Raw genomic sequence first — 19,258 nt, forward strand, 5'->3', positions numbered from 1 at the left:
CCCCTCAGGGTCAGGCGCCAATTTTCGGGTCGTAACATGCCCTGGAATTCTCTGTTTGAGCTGGCACGTAGCCGCGGAAACGGAGTATCCGGCCCAAGGTTTCTATGCAAGGGTTGAGCCGACCTCTTAAGCTTCATTCATGAACCACAATTCATCGCAATGAGACATTTGGACAAAATCTTCTGGATTCTTCGTCAGGTGTTTTCTAGATATTGGGTAGAATATCTGCAGCGGAATTCTCAATTTTCTTGTTGCAATTTTGGAGTATGCTGAGCTGAAGCCCTGAGGAAATGGCTGCAAATGACCATTTGCAAGTGTCTCCACCATCATCTACTAAATTGATGAGAGGGAATCAGGAAAACATTCTATCTTGTTGACTCTATATGTCACAGCACACGTTGATGTCTTTGCTGTATCCCTGTCTGTGTTCATGTCTTCACTCTTGTGTACTAACGCATGTCCATGTCCCTGTACATGGTCATGTCTCTATCTATGTTCTAGCATGTCTTCATATTTTTGTGTCCAACTACTTTTCCACATGTCTTTATTTGCATTGAATTGTTTTCTCCCCTAAATATCAATGTGAGGCAAATTTTCAATGTTGTTGCCGAGGTCAGGAATGCACAAGAGGCCAGAATTATCTGAATACAGATATCTCAGAGTCTGGTAGTTATTACCGAGATACGGAGGGGAAAGGATTTGAAAAGAAGAGTAAGAATTTTAAATTGAGACATGGCCAGATTGGAAGTCACCAGTGTGCTTTTATAGCAGGAAAGGTGTTCTTAGATTTTCCTTTTGTTGCTCAATGTCCCTTTTCTTTTGTCACAGAATCTTATGGCAAAGGCTCTCTATGACAACAAAGCAGAGACGCCGGATGAGCTCGGCTTCTGTAAAGGAGACATACTGACCGTGATAGAACGGAACGTCAAAGGAGATGAAGGATGGTGGCGATGCTCCCTTCATGGCCGGCAAGGCATCGCCCCTGGAAACCGCCTGCAGCTGCTTACTGGATCACAGTACGACATCCCATCTCTGTACTCCTCATCCTACTCAAAACAGTGCAGTTCCACTCAGCAGAACATTTACCAGACGCCAACAAAACAACATCAAAGTTTGTCCTCAACTCCTAGCTCTGGGTCAAGAGATAATGTCTATCATGTGCCGTCCACGCCTCAGTCGCACAGTCAGATCTACCAAGTGCCAAAGTCAGCTGCTGAATTCTATGCTGACAGAGGGCTGGCACCTCCTAGTCAGGTAAGAGCTTACTCCTCCACATCCAACAACCATTCTCACTATTCATTGGGCGTATAACTAGCTGTAGAAGAATTGTAACTATTCACTAGCAGTATAACCAGCTTTAGATACGGCTGATCCATTTACCATAACCATTCACCAGTCTTCATGTGTGCTGCTGAAGTGCACATTGATAGTGAGGGGAGTGAGTGCTGTAATTTTGTACAGAATTTGATTGCCTGACAGTGTAGTTAAGCTCAAGGGAGGGAACAGGACAATCGTTTTAAAATCTCACTGTACTCCTGGGCTTGGGGTGGTGTTTCTATATTAAAGTTCAAGGAACAGGGGCGTTGCCGAACTTGCTTCATTATTATTGGGCGGCAAATGTGGACAAGGTGCGGCGGTGGTGGGAAGGAAAAGGAGTAGAGTGGGTTAGGATGGAGGAGAAATCTAGTAAGGGGTCTAGTTTGAGGGCTATGGTGATGGAAGCGTTACCAATGGCTCCGAGAAGGTATTCAAGGAGCCCGGTGGTGCAGTCCACAGTGAAGATATGGAATCAGCTGAGGAGGCATTTTAGCGTGGAAGGGATGTCAGTGCTAACGCCGCTGTGTGAGAATCATGGGTTTGAGCCGGGGGGGGGGGGATGGATAGTGTGTACAGGAGGTGGAGGAAAGTGAGGCTGGTCAAGGTGAGGGATCTGTGTTCGGAGGAAGAGTTTGCCAGTCTGGAAGAGCTAAGGGAGAGGGTAGAGCTGCCGAGGGGGACCTTGCGCCAAAGGTCTGGAGGCGGTTCCTTGGGTTGCCAGGATACACCCTGCTGGAGCGACTGTTGCTTACGGATGGAGAAGGGGGGGGGGGGGAAGAATTGGGGATATATACAAGTCGCTGGGGGAGCAGAGAGGTGAGCGGGTGATAAAGATCAAGGAGAAATGGGAAGCAGAGTTGGGAGGGGAGATCAATTGGGAGTATGGAGTGAGGCACTGCGTCGGGTAAACGAGATCTTCTCTTGTGCAAGGATGAGCCTGATACAGTTTAAGGTGGTGCACAGGGTGTAGATGACTCGGGCGAGAATGAGTGGGTTCTTTCAGGGGGTAGCAGATGAGTGTGAGAGGTGTGGGCGGGGGGCCAGCGAATCACACGCACATGTTTTGGGGTTGCAAAATATTGGGAAGAATCTGGGCGGGAGCGTTCGCTGTCTTAGCCAGAATCGTGGAGATGCACCCGGACGCTTTGGTGGCGATATTTGGGGTTTCAGAGAAGCCGGAGCTCATGGAGAGGAGGAAGGCCGATGTTGTGGCCTTCGCCACTGATGCACGATCAATGACCACTAAAGCAAGGTTGTAGTCCAACTGAAGGCTTTAATAAGCTAGATGTTTCCCCCAGAAGCTCAGGTACAGAATGAGGGTTGCTGGGGCGGCACGGGTTCTTATACCCCGCCTATCAGGGCGGAGCTATTATACACTCTAGCCAATAGCAAGCATACAGGTTCTACCAATGGTACTTTAGCCTCTCAGGTACCGTAATACCTATAATACCACATTCACCCCTGTTAAAAAAAAGTCCGGCGGGGGTGGTGGCCAGAAACTACAAAACATGACAACATGCTATAGTTAGTTATGGAGGTACCGTAATACCGCCATACAGTGTTTAGTCACTATTTACAAGTCTGATAGCTATGTACATTTGGTGATTTATATTTACAGATTACAATTAAAATGAAGCAATCAGTTGATCGGGGCCCTGGTCGTCCTCTGTGATCACCGGAGCCTCGGTGGTGACTCCGGTGGAGGCTCGGGCGTCTGTGACTCTGGGAGCGTGGCTTCGATCTCCATGGCAGCTTCATCACCCCTAGACGGCGCTGGTGGGGAAAACGGTTGACCTGGGAAGGGAGCGGGGGGCGCGGGGGGTGGGGGGGCCTAGACGGGGCCGGCGGAAGGACCTATCCTCCTGTAAGGTGCTGCGGTGGAGGGGAGGGTGGGACTGGTGGCTGGAAGGTGCGTGGAGTTCCGGCGGGCGCCAGGTCCCGTAGGGAGACCGTGTCTTGTCGGCCGTCGGGGTATGCCACGTAGGCGTACTGGGGGTTAGCATGGAGCAGATGGATCCTCTCGACCAATGGGTCCGACTTGTGCGCCCGCACATGTTTTTGTAGCAGGATAGGTCCGGGTGCTGCCAGCCAGGTCGGGAGCAAGGTCCCAGAGGAGGACTTCCTAGGGAAGACAAGGAGAAGTTTGTGAGGTGTCTGATTGGTGGGTGTACAAAGTAGTGACCGGATGGAGTGGAGGGCATCCGGGAAGACCTCTTGCCAGCAGGAGGTTCCTGGACCGTAGGGCCAGTAGGACGGTCTTCCAGACCGTTCCGTTCTCCCTCTCTACCTGTCCGTTACCCCGTGGGTTGTAACCGGTCATCCTGCTCAAGGCGATGCCCTTGCTGAGCAGGAATTGACGCAGTTCGTCGCTCATAAAGGAGGACCCCCTATCACTGTGTATGTAAGTGGAGAACCTGAACAGTGCAAAGATGCTATGGAGGGCCTTGATGACGGTGGTGGCGGTCATGTCGGGGCAGGGGATGGCAAATGGGAACCGGGAGTTCTCGTCAATCACGTTCAGGAAATACGTGTTGCGGTCGGTGGAGGGGAGGGGGCCTTTGAAGTCCATGCTGAGGCGTTCAAAGGGACGGGAAGCCTTTATCAGGTGCGCTTTCTCTGCCCGGTAGAAGTGCGGTTTGCACTCCGCGCAGATTCGGCAGTCCCTGGTGGCAGTCCTGAGCTCCTCAATAGAGTAGGGCAGGTTGGGGGTCTTGACGAAATGGAAAAAGCGAGTGACCCCTGGGTGGCAGAGGTCCTCGTGGAGGGCTCGGAGGCGGTCCACTTGTGCGGTGGCACATGTGCCGCGGGACAGGGCGTCAGGAGGCTCGTTTAGCTTCCCGGGATGATACAAGATCTCGTAGTTGTAGGTGGAGAGTTTGATCCTCCACCGCAAGATCCTGTCGTTTTTTATCTTGCCCCGCTGTGCATTATCGAACATGAAAGCAACCGACCGTTGGTCACTGAGGAGAGTGAATCTCCTGCCGGCCAGGTAATGCCTCCAATGTCGCACAGCTTCTACTATGGCCTGGGCCTCCTTTTCGACTGAGGAGTGGCGGATTTCGGAAGCATGGAGGGTAGGGGAGAAGAAGGCCACGGGTCTGCCCGCTTGGTTGAGGGTGGCTGCCGGAGCTACGTCGGACGCATCGCTCTCGACCTGGAAGGGGAGGGACTCAGCGATGGCGTGCATCGTGGCCTTTGCAATGTCAGCTTTGATGCGGCTGAAGGCCTGGCGGGCCTCTATCGACAGGGGAAAATCTGTGGATTGGATCAGGGGATGGGCCTTGTCCGCATAGTTGGGGACCCACTGGGCGTAGTAGCTAAAAAAACCCGAGGCAGCATTTCAGGACCTTAGAGCAGTGAGGGAGGGGGAACTCCATAAGGGGGCGCATGCGTTCAGGATCGGGGCCTATAATTCCATTTCGCACTACGTAGCCGAGAATGGCTAGACGGTCGGTGCTAAACACGCATTTATCCTTATTGTATGTTAGGTTAAGGATTTTAGCGGTCTGGAGAAATTTTCCAAGGTTGGTGTCGTGGTCCTGCTGGTCGTAGCCACAGATGGTGACATTATCGAGATACGTGAATGTTGCCCGTAAACCGTACCAGTCAACCATTCGGTCCATCTCGTGCTGGAAGACCAAGACTCCGTTAGTGACAACAAAGGGAACCCTTAAGAAGTGATGGAGCCGCCCGTCTGCCTCAAAGGCAGTGTATTTGCGGTCACTAGTGCGGATGGGGAGCTGGTGGTAGGCGGACTTGAGGTCCACCGTGGAGAAGACCTTATAATGCGCGATCCTGTATACCAGGTCGGATATGCGGGGGAGAGGGTATGCGTCCAGCTGCGTAAACCTGTTGATGGTCTGGCTATAGTCGATGACCATCCTACGCTTATCCCCGGTCTTTACCACCACTACTTGAGCTCTCCAGGGGCTGTTACTGGCTTCAATGACCCCTTCCCTCAGTAGCCTTTGGACCTCTGACTTAATGACGGTCCGATCCTGGGCACTGTAGCGTCTGCTCCTGGTGGCGACGGGTTTGCAATCCGGGGTGAGATTCACAGACAGGGAAGGCGGGTCGACCTTAAGTGTCGCGAGGCCGCAGACAGTAAGGGGGGGTATAGGGCCGCCGAATTGGAAGGTCAGACTTTGAAGGTTACACTGGAAGTCTAAACCCAGGAGTGTAGCCGCGCAGAGGTGGGGAAGGACGAAGAGACAGAAATTTTTGAACTCCCTTCCCTGGACTGTGAGGTTTGCTACACAAAACCCCTTTATCTCCACTGAGTGGGAACCAGAGGCCAGTGAGATTTTTTGATTAACAGGGTGGATGAGGAGGGAACAGCGCCTTACCGTGTTGGGGTGTAAGAAGCTCTCCGTGCTCCCAGAGTCAATTAGGCAGGACGTCTCGTGCCCGTTGATGAAAACGGTCGTCGTAGTGGTTGAGAGTGTTCGAGGTCGAGACTGATCCAGAGTCACTGAGGCCAATCGCAGTAGTTGGGAATTCTGTTCGGGCACTGTGTGGTCGGCCGAGCTGGGGTCCTGGGGGTTCATCTAAGATGGCGTCTCCCATAGGTCGCACATGGCCGGGGGTGCACAAAATGGCGGCGCCCATCCCTCAAGTGTGGCGTCCACGGAACAAGATGGCGGCGCCCAGGGTCCGCACGTGGCCCTGGGATGGGGGTGGCGGCTACCGCTGGCCGCACGGGGCCCGTGGAGAAGTTTGTGGTGGCGGTCCGGATTCGCCGCTGGAGACCGCGGCCACCGCTCGGGCCTGACATACCCACACAAAATGGCCCCTTTTGCCGCATCCCTTGCAGGTGGATGCGCGGGCCGGGCAGCGCTGGCGGGGGTGCTTGGCCTCCCGCAAAGGTAGCAGCGCGGCCCCTCGGGATTGCCAGGCCGCCTTGCAGCGCAGGCCTGCGGGGAAACAGGGGAAGTCTCTGGGTCGGCCAGTGCGGGGTTCCACGCTGCCCAGGGGGCTGCCGCGCGTCGGGAACATAGGCGCGGGCATTCCTGGAGGCCACGTCCAGGGAGCCTGCAAGGGCCCGTGCCTCCCTGAGACCCAGGGTGTCCTTCTCTAACAGGCGCTGGCGGATTTGGGGCGAAAGCATACCTGCCACGAAAGTGTCCCAGACTAAGAGTTCCGCGTGCTCGCTCGCCGAAACTTGCGGGCAGCCGCAGTTTCTTCCCAGCACCAGGAGTGCGCGGTAGAATTCCTCCAACGATTCCCCAGGGGTTTGTCGCCTTGTTGCAAGCAGGTGCTGGGCGTAGACCTGGTTTACCGAGCGAATATAGTATATAGTGTCCTTTTAGCCGCTCGATTGCTGCATCAAAGTCTTCAGCTTCCTCGATGAGGGTGTAAATCTCCGGGCTCACCCTTGAGTGCAGGATGTGCAGTTTCTGCTCTCCCGTGGGTGCATTTTCGGCCGTCTCGAGATACCCCTTAAAGCACGCCAGCCAGTGCTTAAAGATTGCCGCTGAGTTCGCTGCGTGGGGGCTGAGTTGCAGCCACTCCGGCTTGATTCGGAGCTCCATCCTTTCTTCTTAAAAATCTATCTTATTAAATTGATGCACGATCAATGACCACTAAAGCAATGTTTCCCCCAGCAGCTCAGGTACAGAATGAGGGCTGCTGGGGCGTCACGGGTTCTTATACCCCACCTATCAGGGCGGAGCTATTATACACTCTAGCCAATAGCAAGCATACAGGTTCTACCAATGGTACATCAGCCTCACCGTAATACCTATAATACCACAGCCTCTGTGATTGCACGGCGGCGAATTTTGCTGGAGTGTCGGTTGGCATCGCCATCGGTGGTAGCGGCTTGGTTGGGTGACCTGCACGACCTCCTGCGATTAAAGAAGATAAAGTATGAGTTAAGGGGCTCTTCAGGGGGGTTAAAGGAAAGGTGGGAGATGTTTGTGACCGCGTTTGAGGGGCTGTTCGTCGCGGGGGAGTGAAAAAGGGGAAAAAACTGACTGTGTTGCGAAGTATGTTTCCCGGGGTGTTTATTTGCTGTAACCTGTTTTGATACATGTTTGTAATAAAATATATATATTTTTTAAAGTTCATGGAACAGCATGGGGCGACACCAACCAACAGCAAATCATTGTGCAGTAGGTGTTATACATTAAACTATAAATTGCTTACTGGGAGAAATGGCCCTTTGCTTTAGAACATAGAACATAGAAAAATACAACACAGAACAGGCCCTTTGGCCCACGATGTTGTGCCGAACCTTTGTCCTAGATTAATCATAGATTATCATTCGATTTACAGTGCAGAAGGAGGCCATTCGGCCCATTGAGTCTGCACCGGCTCTTGGAAAGACCACCCTACCCAAAGTCAACACCTCCACCCAACACTAAGGGCAATTTACCATGGCCAATCCACCTAACCTGCACATCTTTGGACTGTGGGAGGAAACCGGAGCACCCGGAGGAAACCCACGCACACACGGGGAGGATGTGCAGACTCCGCACAGACAGTGACCCAAGCCGGAATCGAACCTGGGACCCTGGAGCTGTGAAGCAATTGTGCTATCCACAATGCTACCGTGCTGCCCTTAAGAACAAATAAATCTACACTATATCATTTTACCGTAATCCATGTACCTATCCAATAGCTGCTTGAAGGTCCCTAATGTTTCCGACTCAACTACTTCCACAGTCAGTGCATTCCATGCCCCCACTACTCTCTGGGTAAAGAACCTACCTCTGACATCCCCCCTCTATCTTCCACCATTCACCTTAAATTTATGTCCCCTTGTAATGGTTTGTTCCACCCGGGGAAAAGGTTTCTGACTGTCTATCTATTCCCCTGATCATCTTATAAACCTCATCAAGTCGCCCCTCATCCTTCTCCGTTCTAATGAGAAAAGGCCTAGCACCCTCAACCTTTCCTCGTAAGACCTACTCTCCATTCCAGGCAACATCCTGGTAAATCTCCTTTGCACCCTCTCCAAAGCTTCCACATCCTTCCTAAAATGAGGCGACCAGAACTGTACACAGTACTCCAAATGTGGCCTTACCAAAGTTTTGTACAGCTGCATTATCACCTCACGGCTCTTAAATTCAATCCCTCTGTTAATGAACGCTAGCACACCATAGGCCTTCTTCACAGCTCTATTCACTTGAGTGGCAACTTTCAAAGATGTATGAACATAGACCCCAAGATCTCTCTGCTCCTCCACATTGCCAAGAACTCTACCGTTAACCCTGTATTCCGCATTCATATTTGTCCTTCCAAAATGGACAACCTCACACTTTTCAGGGTTAAATTCCATCTGCCACTTCTCAGCCCAGCTCTGCATCCTATCTATGTCTTTTTGCAGCCGACAACAGCCCTCCTCACTATCCACAACTCCACCAATCTTCGTATCGTCTGCAAATTTACTGACCCACCCTTCAACTCCCTCATCCAAGACATTAATGAAAATCACAAACAGCAAAGGACCCAAACAGAAAAGGATCCCTGCGGAACGCCACTGGTAACTGGGATCCAGGCTGAATAGTTGCCATCCACCACCACTCTCTGACTTCTATCGGTTAGCCAGTTTGTTATCCAACTGGCCAAATTTCCCACTATCCCATGCCTCCTTACTTTCTGCATAAGCCTACCATGGGGAACATTATCAAATGCCTTACTAAAATCCATGTACACTACATCCACTGATTTACCTTCATCCACATGCTTGGTCACCTCCTCAAAGAATTCAATAAGACTTGTAAGGCAAGACCTACCCCTCACAAATCCGTGCTGACTATCCCTAATCAAGCAGTGTCTTTCCAGATGCTCAGAAATCCTATCCTTCAGTACCCTTTCCATGACTTTGCCTACCACCGAAGTAAGACTAACTGGCCTGTAATTCCCAGGGTTATCCCTCGTCCCTTTTTTGAACAGGGGCACGACATTCGCCACTCTCCAATCCCCTGGTACCACCCCTGTTGACAGTGAGGACGAAAAGATCATTGCCAACGGCTCTGCAATTTCATCTCTTGCTTCCCATAGAATCCTTGGATATATCCCGTCAGGCCCGGGGGACTTGACCATCCTCAAGTTTTTCAAAATGCCCAACACATCTTCCTTCCTAACAAGTATTTCCTCGAGCTTACCAGTCTGTTTCACACTGTCCTCTCCAACAATATGGCCCCTCTGATTTGTAAATACAGAAGAAAAGTACTCGTTCATGACCTCTCCTATCTCTTCAGACTCAATACACAATCTCCCCCACTGTCCTTGATCGGACCTACCCTCGCTCTAGTCATTCTCATATTTCTCACATATGTGTAAAAGGCCTTGGGGTTTTCCTTGATCCTACCCGCCAAAGATTGTTCATGCCCTCTCTTAGCTCTCCTAATCCCTTCCTTCAGTTCCCTCCTGGCTATCTTGTATCCCTCCAACGCCCTGTCTGAACCTTGTTTCCTCAGCCTTACATAAGTCTATTTTTCCTCTTAACAAGACATTCAACCTCTCTTGTCAACCATGGTTCCCTCACTCGACCATCTCTTCCCTGCCTGACAGGGACATACATATCAAGGACACGTCGTACCTGTTCCTTGAACAAGTTCCACATTTCACTTGTGTCCTTCCCTGACAACCTATGTTCCCAACTTATGCACTTCAATTCTTGTCTGACAACATCGTATTTACCCTTCGCCCTATTGTAAACCTTGCCCTGTTGCACACACCTATCCCTCTCTATTACTAAAGTGAAAGTCACAGAATTGTGGTCACTATCTCCAAAATGCTCCCCCACTAACAAATCTATCACTTGCCCTGGTTCATTACCAAGTACTAAATCCAATATTGCCCCTCCTCTGGTCGGACAATCTACATATTGTGTTAGAAAAGCTTCCTGGACACACTGCACAAACACCACCCCATCCAAACTATTTGATCTAAAGAGTTTCCACTCAATGTTTGGGAAGTTAAAGCACCCATGACTACTACCCTGTGACTTCTGCACCTTTCCAAAATCTGTTTCCCAATCTGTTCCTCCACATCTCTGCTACTATTGGGGGGCCTATAGAAAACTCCTAACAAGGTGACTGCTCCTTTCCTATTTCTGACTTCAACCCATACTACCTCAGTCGGCTGATACTCCTCGAACTGCCTTTCTGCAGCTGTTATACTATCTCTAATTAACAATGCCACCCCCCCACCTCTTTTACCACCCTCCCTAATCTTATTGAAACATCTATAACCAGGGACCTCCAACAACCATTTCTGCCCCTCTTCTATCCAAGTTTCCGTGATGGCCACCACATTGTAGTCCCAAGTACCAATCCATGCCTTAAGTTCACCCACCTTATTCCTGATGCTTCTTGCGTTGAAGTATACACACTTCAACCCATCTCCGTGCCTGCAAGTACTCTCCTTTGTCAGTGTTCTCTTCCCCACTGCCTCATTACACGCTTTGGCGTCCTGAATATCGGCTACCTTAGTCACTGGACGACAAATCCGGTTCCCATTCCCCTGCCAAATTAGTTTAAACCCTCCCGAAGAGTACTAGAAAACCTCCCTCCCAGGATATTGGTGCCCCTCTGGTTCAGATGCAACCCGTCCTGCTTGTGCAGGTCCTACCTTCCCCAGAATGCGCTCCAATTATCCAAATACCTGAAGCCCTCCCTCCTACATCATTCCTGCAGCCACGTGTTCAGCTGCACTCTCTCCCTATTCCTAGCCTCGCTATCACGTGGCACAGGCAACAAACCAGAGATGACAACTCTGTCTGTCCTGGCTTTTAACTTCCAGCCTAACTCCCTAAACTCGTTTATTACCTCCACACCCCTTTTCCTACCTATGTCATTGGTACCAATGTGCACCATGACTTCTGGCTGCTCCCCCTCCCCCTTAAGGATCCTGAAGACACGATCCGAGACATCCCTGGCCCTGGCACCCGGGAGGCAACATACCTTCCGGGAGTCTCGCTCGCGACCACAGAATCTCCTATCTATTCCCCTAACCATTGAATCTCCTACAACTATTGCTTTTCTATTCTTCCCCCTTCCCTTCTGAGCCCCAGAGCCAGACTCAGTGCCAGAGACCTGGCCGCTAGGGCCTTCCCCCGGTAGGTCATCCCCCCCAACAGCATCCAAAACGGTATACTCGTTTTGAAGGGGAATGGCCACGAGGGATCCCTGCACTGTCTGCCTGTTTTTTTTTTTTCCCCTGACTGTAACCCAGCTATTCTTATCCTGTACCTTGGGTGTGGTTACCTCCCTGTAACTCTTCTCTATCACCCCCTCTGCCTCCCGGATGATCCGAAGTTCATCCAGCTTCAGCTCCAGTTCCCTAACACGGTCTTTGAGGACGGCTTTGTCGCATATGTGGTAGCTCCCGCTCGTGGTGGTCTTTTTGTGGCCTTTACCCCAGTTTGCAGTTCGAATTGTGAAGGAAAAAGGTGTAGGGGTGTGAGCCGAAGAGATTGACCCCGTAGTTTATGGAACTGCGGACCAGAAGTGCCCAGAAAAGAGCAAATCAGTTGGTTGGAGTGGGTGTGGTGCTGGCAAAGCCGCGGAGATGGTGGAGGGGCAGGGGCCGGCCCTGCCGGCTCAGTGGTCGACGGATCAGCTGATGTGCTTCTTGAATGAGAAGTTCACCCAACAACGGAAGGAAAGTTTGGAGGACCTGGCCCAGGCGGTGGACTCAATCAAGGCGGTGGTTGACCGTGTTGAGATGAGCTTGGTCCATGTCAAAGTTTGTATAGTTTTCTGCCCGGGCAAACAGGACATCTGTGGCTTCGGGGATGCACTTGTGGGCTGTAGCTTGCGAGATGCCGCACAAGTCCCCACTTGAGCCCTGGAATGATCCTGCGGCGTAGAAGTTCTGGCTGCGATGACCTGGATGGCCACGGGGCGCAGGTATCATCTTCCTCCACATGGTGCCAAGCCCACAAGGACTTGTTGAGGCGGAGCCCCCTGCGGCACACGCTGTCCGTAGCCTGTTCGAAAAACCAGCGATGCCTGAATACCTTTGGCCGTTGCCGGCTTCCCCCTCTGGGTCCCTCCCTGGCCAGCTGGGTAGCCAGGTCCTTAGGGTGTGGGGCGGGGCCTAACACATGGGCCGCCACCTCGAGTCTCTGTCGACGCTGCTGCCGCCGTCTCCGGCACCTGGCCGCCTGGCCTGCTAACAGCACCTCTAAGGCAAATTCCGTGAAGTCCAAGACATCGTATATCTATAAGGAATTGGTGAGGGTGTAAGACTGACAACCTGCGCTGTCTTCCAAACCGGGACCCTCCATTCACCCATTGCTCCTCCCCTCCCTCTCCCCCTTCACATCCAACTCATGCACTCCTGGCTGCAGCAGGAGCCCCTAATTACTGGACCCCAGGCACTGTACCCCAGACACCCAATCGTAATGTCACCTGGACTCGCCGCTGGTTCCCGACCCGGTGCACACATCCACCCTCTGGTCGCCAGAATGTCCCCGGTGCTGGGGCCCACCCCTGGACCTTCAGATGTTGGTCACTGCATCCATGGTGTTGCCTTCTGCCATCTTCAGCCACAGTGTCACAGCATCGCGGTCTGATTGGGATGTTGAGCAATAACTCCCACTTGCTACATGGCACGCACCTACCCATTGGGATGTGTGAAGTGCTCACTTAACTACGATTTACCAATTCCCAATTAGCTATAGCCTTCAGACACACAGCCAGAGGCCTCAGCAGTCAGTGGGAGTTATGGGTGGTCTGTGGGGTAGGCAGGCATGGGCTGGGATTGCCCCGGAACGGGACTACACTGTCCAGGGATTGACATGGCGGGCCCATGGTCACTGCAACACCATCTCCACCCCCCCCCTCCCCCAGCCCAGCCCAACCCAGGCCATGGGCGGCCACCCCACTGCTCCGCAACCCCCGTCACTGATGGCGGCTGTGTCTGGCCCCACGGTGCCTCTCCTACCCCCCTTGAAGCACTGGGGAAGCAGCCCCAGTGTCCCGGGCTCATTGCCTGTGAGTGAAGATGGTTACTCACCTCCAGGGTCCTCGCAGCAGCCCTTCCGCCAGTTTCACGTTTTTAAATAGCAGTACTAATTGGCGCCTGCGTGACCACTTGACCACTTGTTTGGGAGGCGGTTAAATCACGGGAGGCCGTTGGATAGGGGGTTGCCCCCGTTAATTGTATGGAGATTGGGCTTAAGTGGTGATTATTGGTTTCTTACCACGCAAAGGCGAGATCCTGATTTCGCCAACGGGAGTGGGCCGGTTAGACCGCAAGCAGATCGACGCCCGGCGCGGTTCTCGATTTTGGCCTCTCCCGCAATAGGCCATTATATATCACCCACCGTGTTGCACGTGGGGTGTGGGGGGCAGTTCGGGGGTGAGCAGGAAGAGGGTGGGCTTGCCACCCCTGTATTTTACAAGCCCCCCACCAGTTGAAAACAATGCTGACAAGGGGGCCCTAAAATCTAGCCTTTTGCATAGAGAGAAAGCAAGTTTTGTCTTTATCATTTCTAGATCAAAGGAATTGTAGCTCACTACACTGTCCCTTCATCACATGCATATAAAATCACTTGGCCGAAAGCTTTACACTGGTTGAAAATTAATCCCGTGAGACACTCCTGAGAAAGGAGCATCCACTTGTAGGCTGCCCAATGGCTATTGTGTACAAAGAACAAAGAAAATTACAGCACAGGAACAGGCCGTTCGGCCCTCCCAGCCTGCACCGATCCAGATCCTTTATCTAAACCTGTCACCTATTTTCTAAGGATCTAACTTCCCTTTGTTCCCTGCCCGTTCATATATCTGTCTAGATGCAGATATGAGAATGACTAGAGCGAGGGTAGGTCCGATCAAGGACAGTAGCGGGAGATTGTGTATTGAGTCTGAAGAGATAGGAGAGGCCTTGAACGAGTACTTCTCTTCAGTATTTACAAATTAGAGGGGCCATATTGTTGGAGAGGACAGTGTGAAACAGACTGGTAAGCTCGAGGAAATACTTGTTAGGAAGGAAGATGTGTTGGGCATTTTGAAAAACTTGAGGATGGACAAGTCCCCCGGGCCTGACGGGATATATCTAAGGATTCTATGGGAAGCAAGAGATGAAATTGCAGAGCCGTTGGCAATGATCTTTTCGTCCTCACTGTCAACAGGGGTGGTACCAGGGGATTGGAGAGTGGCGAATGTCGTGCCCCTGTTCAAAAAAGGAACTAGGGATAACCCTGGGAATTACAGGCCAGTTAGTCTTACTTCGGTGGTAGGCAAAGTAATGGAAAGGGTACTGAAGGATAGGATTTCTGAGCATCTGGAAAGACACTGCTTGATTAGGGATAGTCAGCACGGATTTGTGAGGGGTAGGTCTTGCCTTACAAATCTTATTGAATTCTTTGAGGAGGTGACCAAGCATGTGGATGAAGGTAAAGCAGTGGATGTAGTGTACATGGATTTTAGTAAGGCATTTGATAAAGTTCCCCATGGTAGGCTTCTGCACAAAGTAAGGAGGCATGGGATAGTGGGAAATTTGGCCAGTTGGATAACGAACTGGCTAACCGATAGAAGTCAGAGAGTGGTGGTGGATGGCAAATATTCAGCCTGGATCCCAGTTACCAGTGGTGTACCGCAGGGATCAGTTCTGGGTCCTCTGCTGTTTGTGATTTTCATTAATGACTTGGATGAGGGAGTTGAAGGGTGGGTCAGTAAATTTGCAGACGATACGAAGATTGGTGGAGTTGTGGATAGTGAGGAGGGCTGTTGTCGGCTGCAAAGAGACATAGATAGGATGCAGAGCTGGGCTGAGAAGTGGCAGATGGAGTTTAACCCTGAAAAGTGTGAGGTTGTCCATTTTGGAAGGACAAATATGAATGCGGAATACAGGGTTAACGGTAGAGTTCTTGGCAATGTGGAGGAGCAGAGAGATCTTGGGGTCTATGTTCATACATCTTTGAAAGTTGCCACTCAAGTGGATAGAGCTGTGAAGAAGGCCTATGGTGTGCTCGCGTTCATTAACAGGGGGATTGAATTTAAGAGCCGTGAGGTGATGATGCAGCTGTACAAAACTTTGGTAAGGCCACATTTGGAGTACTGTGTACAGTTCTGGTCGCCTCATTTTAGGAAGGATGTGGAAGCTCTGGAAAAGGTGCAAAGAAGATTTACCAGGATGTTGCCTGGAATGGAGAGTAGGTCTTACGAGGAAAGGCTGAGGGTGCTAGGCCTTTTCTCATTAGAGCAGAGAAGGATGAGGGGCGACTTGATAGAGGTTTATAAGATGATCAGGGGAATAGATAGAGTAGACAGTCAGAGACTTTTTCCCCGGGTGGAACACACCATTACAAGGGGGCATAAATTTAAGGTGAAAGGTGGAAGATATAGGAGGGATATCAGAGGTAGGTTCTTTACCCAGAGAGTAGTGGGGGCATGGAATGCACTGCCTGTGGAAGTAGTTGAGTCGGAAACATTAGGGACCTTCAAGCAGCTATTGGATAGGTACATGGATTACGGGAAAATGATATAGTGTAGATTTATTTGTTCTTAAGGGCAGCACGGTAGCATTGTGGATAGCACAATTGCTTCACAGCTCCATGGTCCCAGGTTCGATTCCGGCTTGGGTCATTGTCTGTGCGGAGTCTGCACGTCCTCCCCGTGTCTGCGTGGGTTTCCTCCGGGTGCTCCGGTTTCCTCCCACAGTCCAAAGATGTGCGGGTTAGGTGAATTGGCCAATGATAAATTGCCCTTAATGTCCAAATTGCCCTTGGTGTTGGGTGGAGGTGTTGAGTTTGGGTAGGGTGCTCTTTCCAAGAGATGGTGCAGTCTCAAAGGGCCGAATGGCCTCCTTCTGCACTGTAAATTCAATGATAATCTATGATTAATCTAGGACAAAGGTTCGGCACAACATCGTGGGCCGAAGGGCCTGTTCTGTGCTGTATTTTCTATGTTCTATGTTCTATGTATCTTAAATGATGCCATCGTGCCCGCCTCTACCACCTCCGCTGGCAATGCGTTCCAGGCACCCACCACCTTCTGCGTAAAAGACTTTCCACGCACATCTCCCTTAAACTTTCCCCCTCTCACCTTGAAATTGTGACCCCTTGTAATTGACACCCCCACTCTTGGAAAAAGCTTGTTGCTATCCACCCTGTCCATACCTCTCATAATTTTGTAGATCTCAATCAGGTCCCCCCTCAACCTCCGTCTTTTCAATGAAAACAGTCCTAATCTACTCAACCTTTCTCCATAGCTAGCACCCTCCAGACCAGGCAACATCCTGGTGAACCACCTCTGCACCCTCTCTAAAGCATCCACATCCTTCTGGTAATGTGGCGACCAGAACTGCACGCAGTATTCCAAATGTGGCCTAACCAAAGTCCTATACAACTGTAACATGACCTGCCGACTCTTGTACTCAATACCCCATCCGATGAAGGCAAGCATGCTGTCTGCCTTCTTGACCACTCTATCAACCTGCGTTTCCACCTTCAGGGTACAATGGACCTGAACTCCCAGATCGCTCTGTACATCAATTTTCCCCAGGACTCTTCCATTGACCGTATAGTCCGCTCTTGAATTAGATCTTCCAGACAGAAGGAGGTGCACTCTGGATCGAAGGGGGCATGAGATTTACTTCTGAGTCATGGTGAACAGGGGCAGCATGGTGGTGCAATGGTTAGCACTGCTGCCTCATGGCGCCGATATCCCAGGTTCGATCCCGGCTCTGGGTCACTGTCGGTGTGGAGTTTGCACATTCTCCCCGTGTTTGGGTGTGTTTCGCCCCCACAACCTAAAGATGTGCAAGGTAGGTGGATTGGCCACGCCAATTGGCCGCCAACTCGAGTCTCTGTCGACTGAATTCCCTTAATTGGAAAAAATGAATTGGATACTCTAAATTTATAAAAGAAAATCGGTAATGGTGAACATGAGAAAATATCTACAGTTAAAAACTCACAGATGTGACCTTTGACCTTCGACATAGCTGAGAAGCACAGCGATACTTTCTGAGTGTCTGTCCTTCCTCTGTCTCTAATCCTCCAGTGTTCAGTGTTCTTCCCCACTCCGTTCATGGTATATCAGCAACATTATAGTCTGATGCTTGGAGGAGATTATCGCTGAGACTAAAAGTCTATTTTATTTATTCATTCCGATCAGTTAAATTTAAGACAATGATAGCCTAAGGGACAAAAGTAATGCCTACTATATATCGCTAAACATTTTATCCCCAAGGCCTTCATTAGCGTGGTAGACAAACTAATCATGGTGTTTGTGTGTGGGGAGTGGGTGGGTGGGGGGGGGGGGGGGGGGGTTGCAGGTTTACTCCTGCAACAATGGACGGCACCTTCAAAAGGTGGAGACAGGGCAAGGGGACACTGATGGCTAGGGACATGTACACGGACGATAGAGTAGTGATTCTGGAGGAACCCATGGAGAGGTTCCAACTACCAAAAGGAAATGAACTGAGACATAATCAAGTCAAAAACTTCTTCTGTAAGGAAATGACAACGTTTACCAAGGCATTCGCTAGTTGAGGAGCTGCTGGAAGCGGGCGACCTCGGGAGGGGGAACTGTGGGGACCTGAACAGGCGACTGTTGGAGGTATTCTGTCCCCTGGACATGACAAGGAAAAAATGGGAGGAGGAACTAGGCATAGAGATAGGGGGAAGACTCTGATCGAAACACTGCACAGAGCGAATTTCACCTCCACGTGTGCAGGGAGCAAATTTCACCTCCACCTGTGCAGGGCTGAGCCTAACGCAGCTAAAGGTGGTGCACAGAGCGCACCTCACCAGGACGTGAATGAGCAGGTTTTCCCCTGGAGCTGGAGGACAAATGTGAACGGTACCAGGGAGGCCCAGTCAATCACACCCACATGTTCTGGTCTTGCCCCAGTCTTGGGTTCTGGATGACCTTCTTTGAAGCATGTCCAAAGGTGTGGGGGTGAGGGTGGAACCATGCCCAAAAGTGGTGGTTTTCAGGGTTTCTGAGAAGCCAGAACTCTTTATGGGTCGGGGGACTGATGTCCTAGCTTTTGCCTCCTTGATCGCTCGCTCTCAGGCTGGAGGAAATAAAATTTGCCATCCGGGGATCGGAAGAGGGCTTCCACAGAACGTGGAAGCCATTCACCAACTTGTTCCAAGATCTGTTCATAGCCAGAAACTAGTAGAGTCTTGCGGCGGAGGGGGAAGTGGGGGTCCGAGGGGGGAGTCGCAAACAAGCCCCTGGACAAAGGGGAGAAAGGGAGGGGGGGGGGGGGGGAGAAACGGGATGTTTGGGAGCGTAAGCATGCAAAGTAGGTGGGAGTGACAAGGGACAAAACCACTGGGGACAGGCCCGAGGACATGCTGTGAACCAAAGTAAATGGTAAAGACACCCCTGTAAATACATGCTCGGCCCACATTTGGGATTATAACAGAGGTAGATCGGCTGAAGGGGGACCACGGCCACAGTGGGAGGGGAGTCAATTACCTGGAAATATATAATTTCTATTTGTCTTTGTCTTCCCTTTTGTCTTCTTTTCCTTTTTTTTCTTTTTGTAACTTACATTTTTCCCTTTCTTGCGTAGGTATGCAATGTGTAATTTAACTTATGAACTGAAGAGTGAAACACAAATTGTGAAAATCAATAAAAACATTTAAAAAGAAGAACTTTATAGATAAACAGGTGACAGGTTAGATCTCTGGTGTGGGCTGGGTTAACTGAGACAGCTGTAGGAGTATTGGGCCTCAGTGCTCCTGGTGGGGAGGCCGGCAGATGAGGAAGGGATGACTCTTGAGGACGACTTCCTCCATGATTGAGTTGCCAGGCACAGATGCAGAACTGAACCCAAGCAGGAGTCCATGCCTCCAGGACAGGAGTGGGAGGAAAGGAATATAAAGAGAGTAAATATGCTTCGGAATGCTTTCCCAGCATTAGTTCACTTCCCACACATATCAACCACGGACAACATAGTCACATATACACACTAAACTGGGAACATGTTCCGGATCTGTGGTGTCCTGGGAATGGGATTGTAAGAT

The 19,258-nt window shown here is 51.0% G+C and overlaps 1 protein-coding gene across 2 annotated transcripts in view; it reads left to right on the forward strand.

The window, feature by feature from the left end:
• LOC140428290 (cas scaffolding protein family member 4-like) overlaps positions 1 to 19,258 on the forward strand; it is a 132,856-nt gene that overhangs the window by 48,336 nt on the left and 65,262 nt on the right. For both annotated transcript variants that reach the window (XM_072514601.1, XM_072514602.1), the window contains exon 2: positions 829 to 1,254. In XM_072514601.1, the coding sequence (XP_072370702.1) occupies positions 829 to 1,254 (426 nt within the window). The remainder of the gene's footprint in view (positions 1 to 828; positions 1,255 to 19,258) is intronic.

Source organism: Scyliorhinus torazame, chromosome 8 (genome assembly GCF_047496885.1).
Source record: "Scyliorhinus torazame isolate Kashiwa2021f chromosome 8, sScyTor2.1, whole genome shotgun sequence".
In the NCBI taxonomy this organism is placed as follows: domain Eukaryota; kingdom Metazoa; phylum Chordata; class Chondrichthyes; order Carcharhiniformes; family Scyliorhinidae; genus Scyliorhinus; species Scyliorhinus torazame.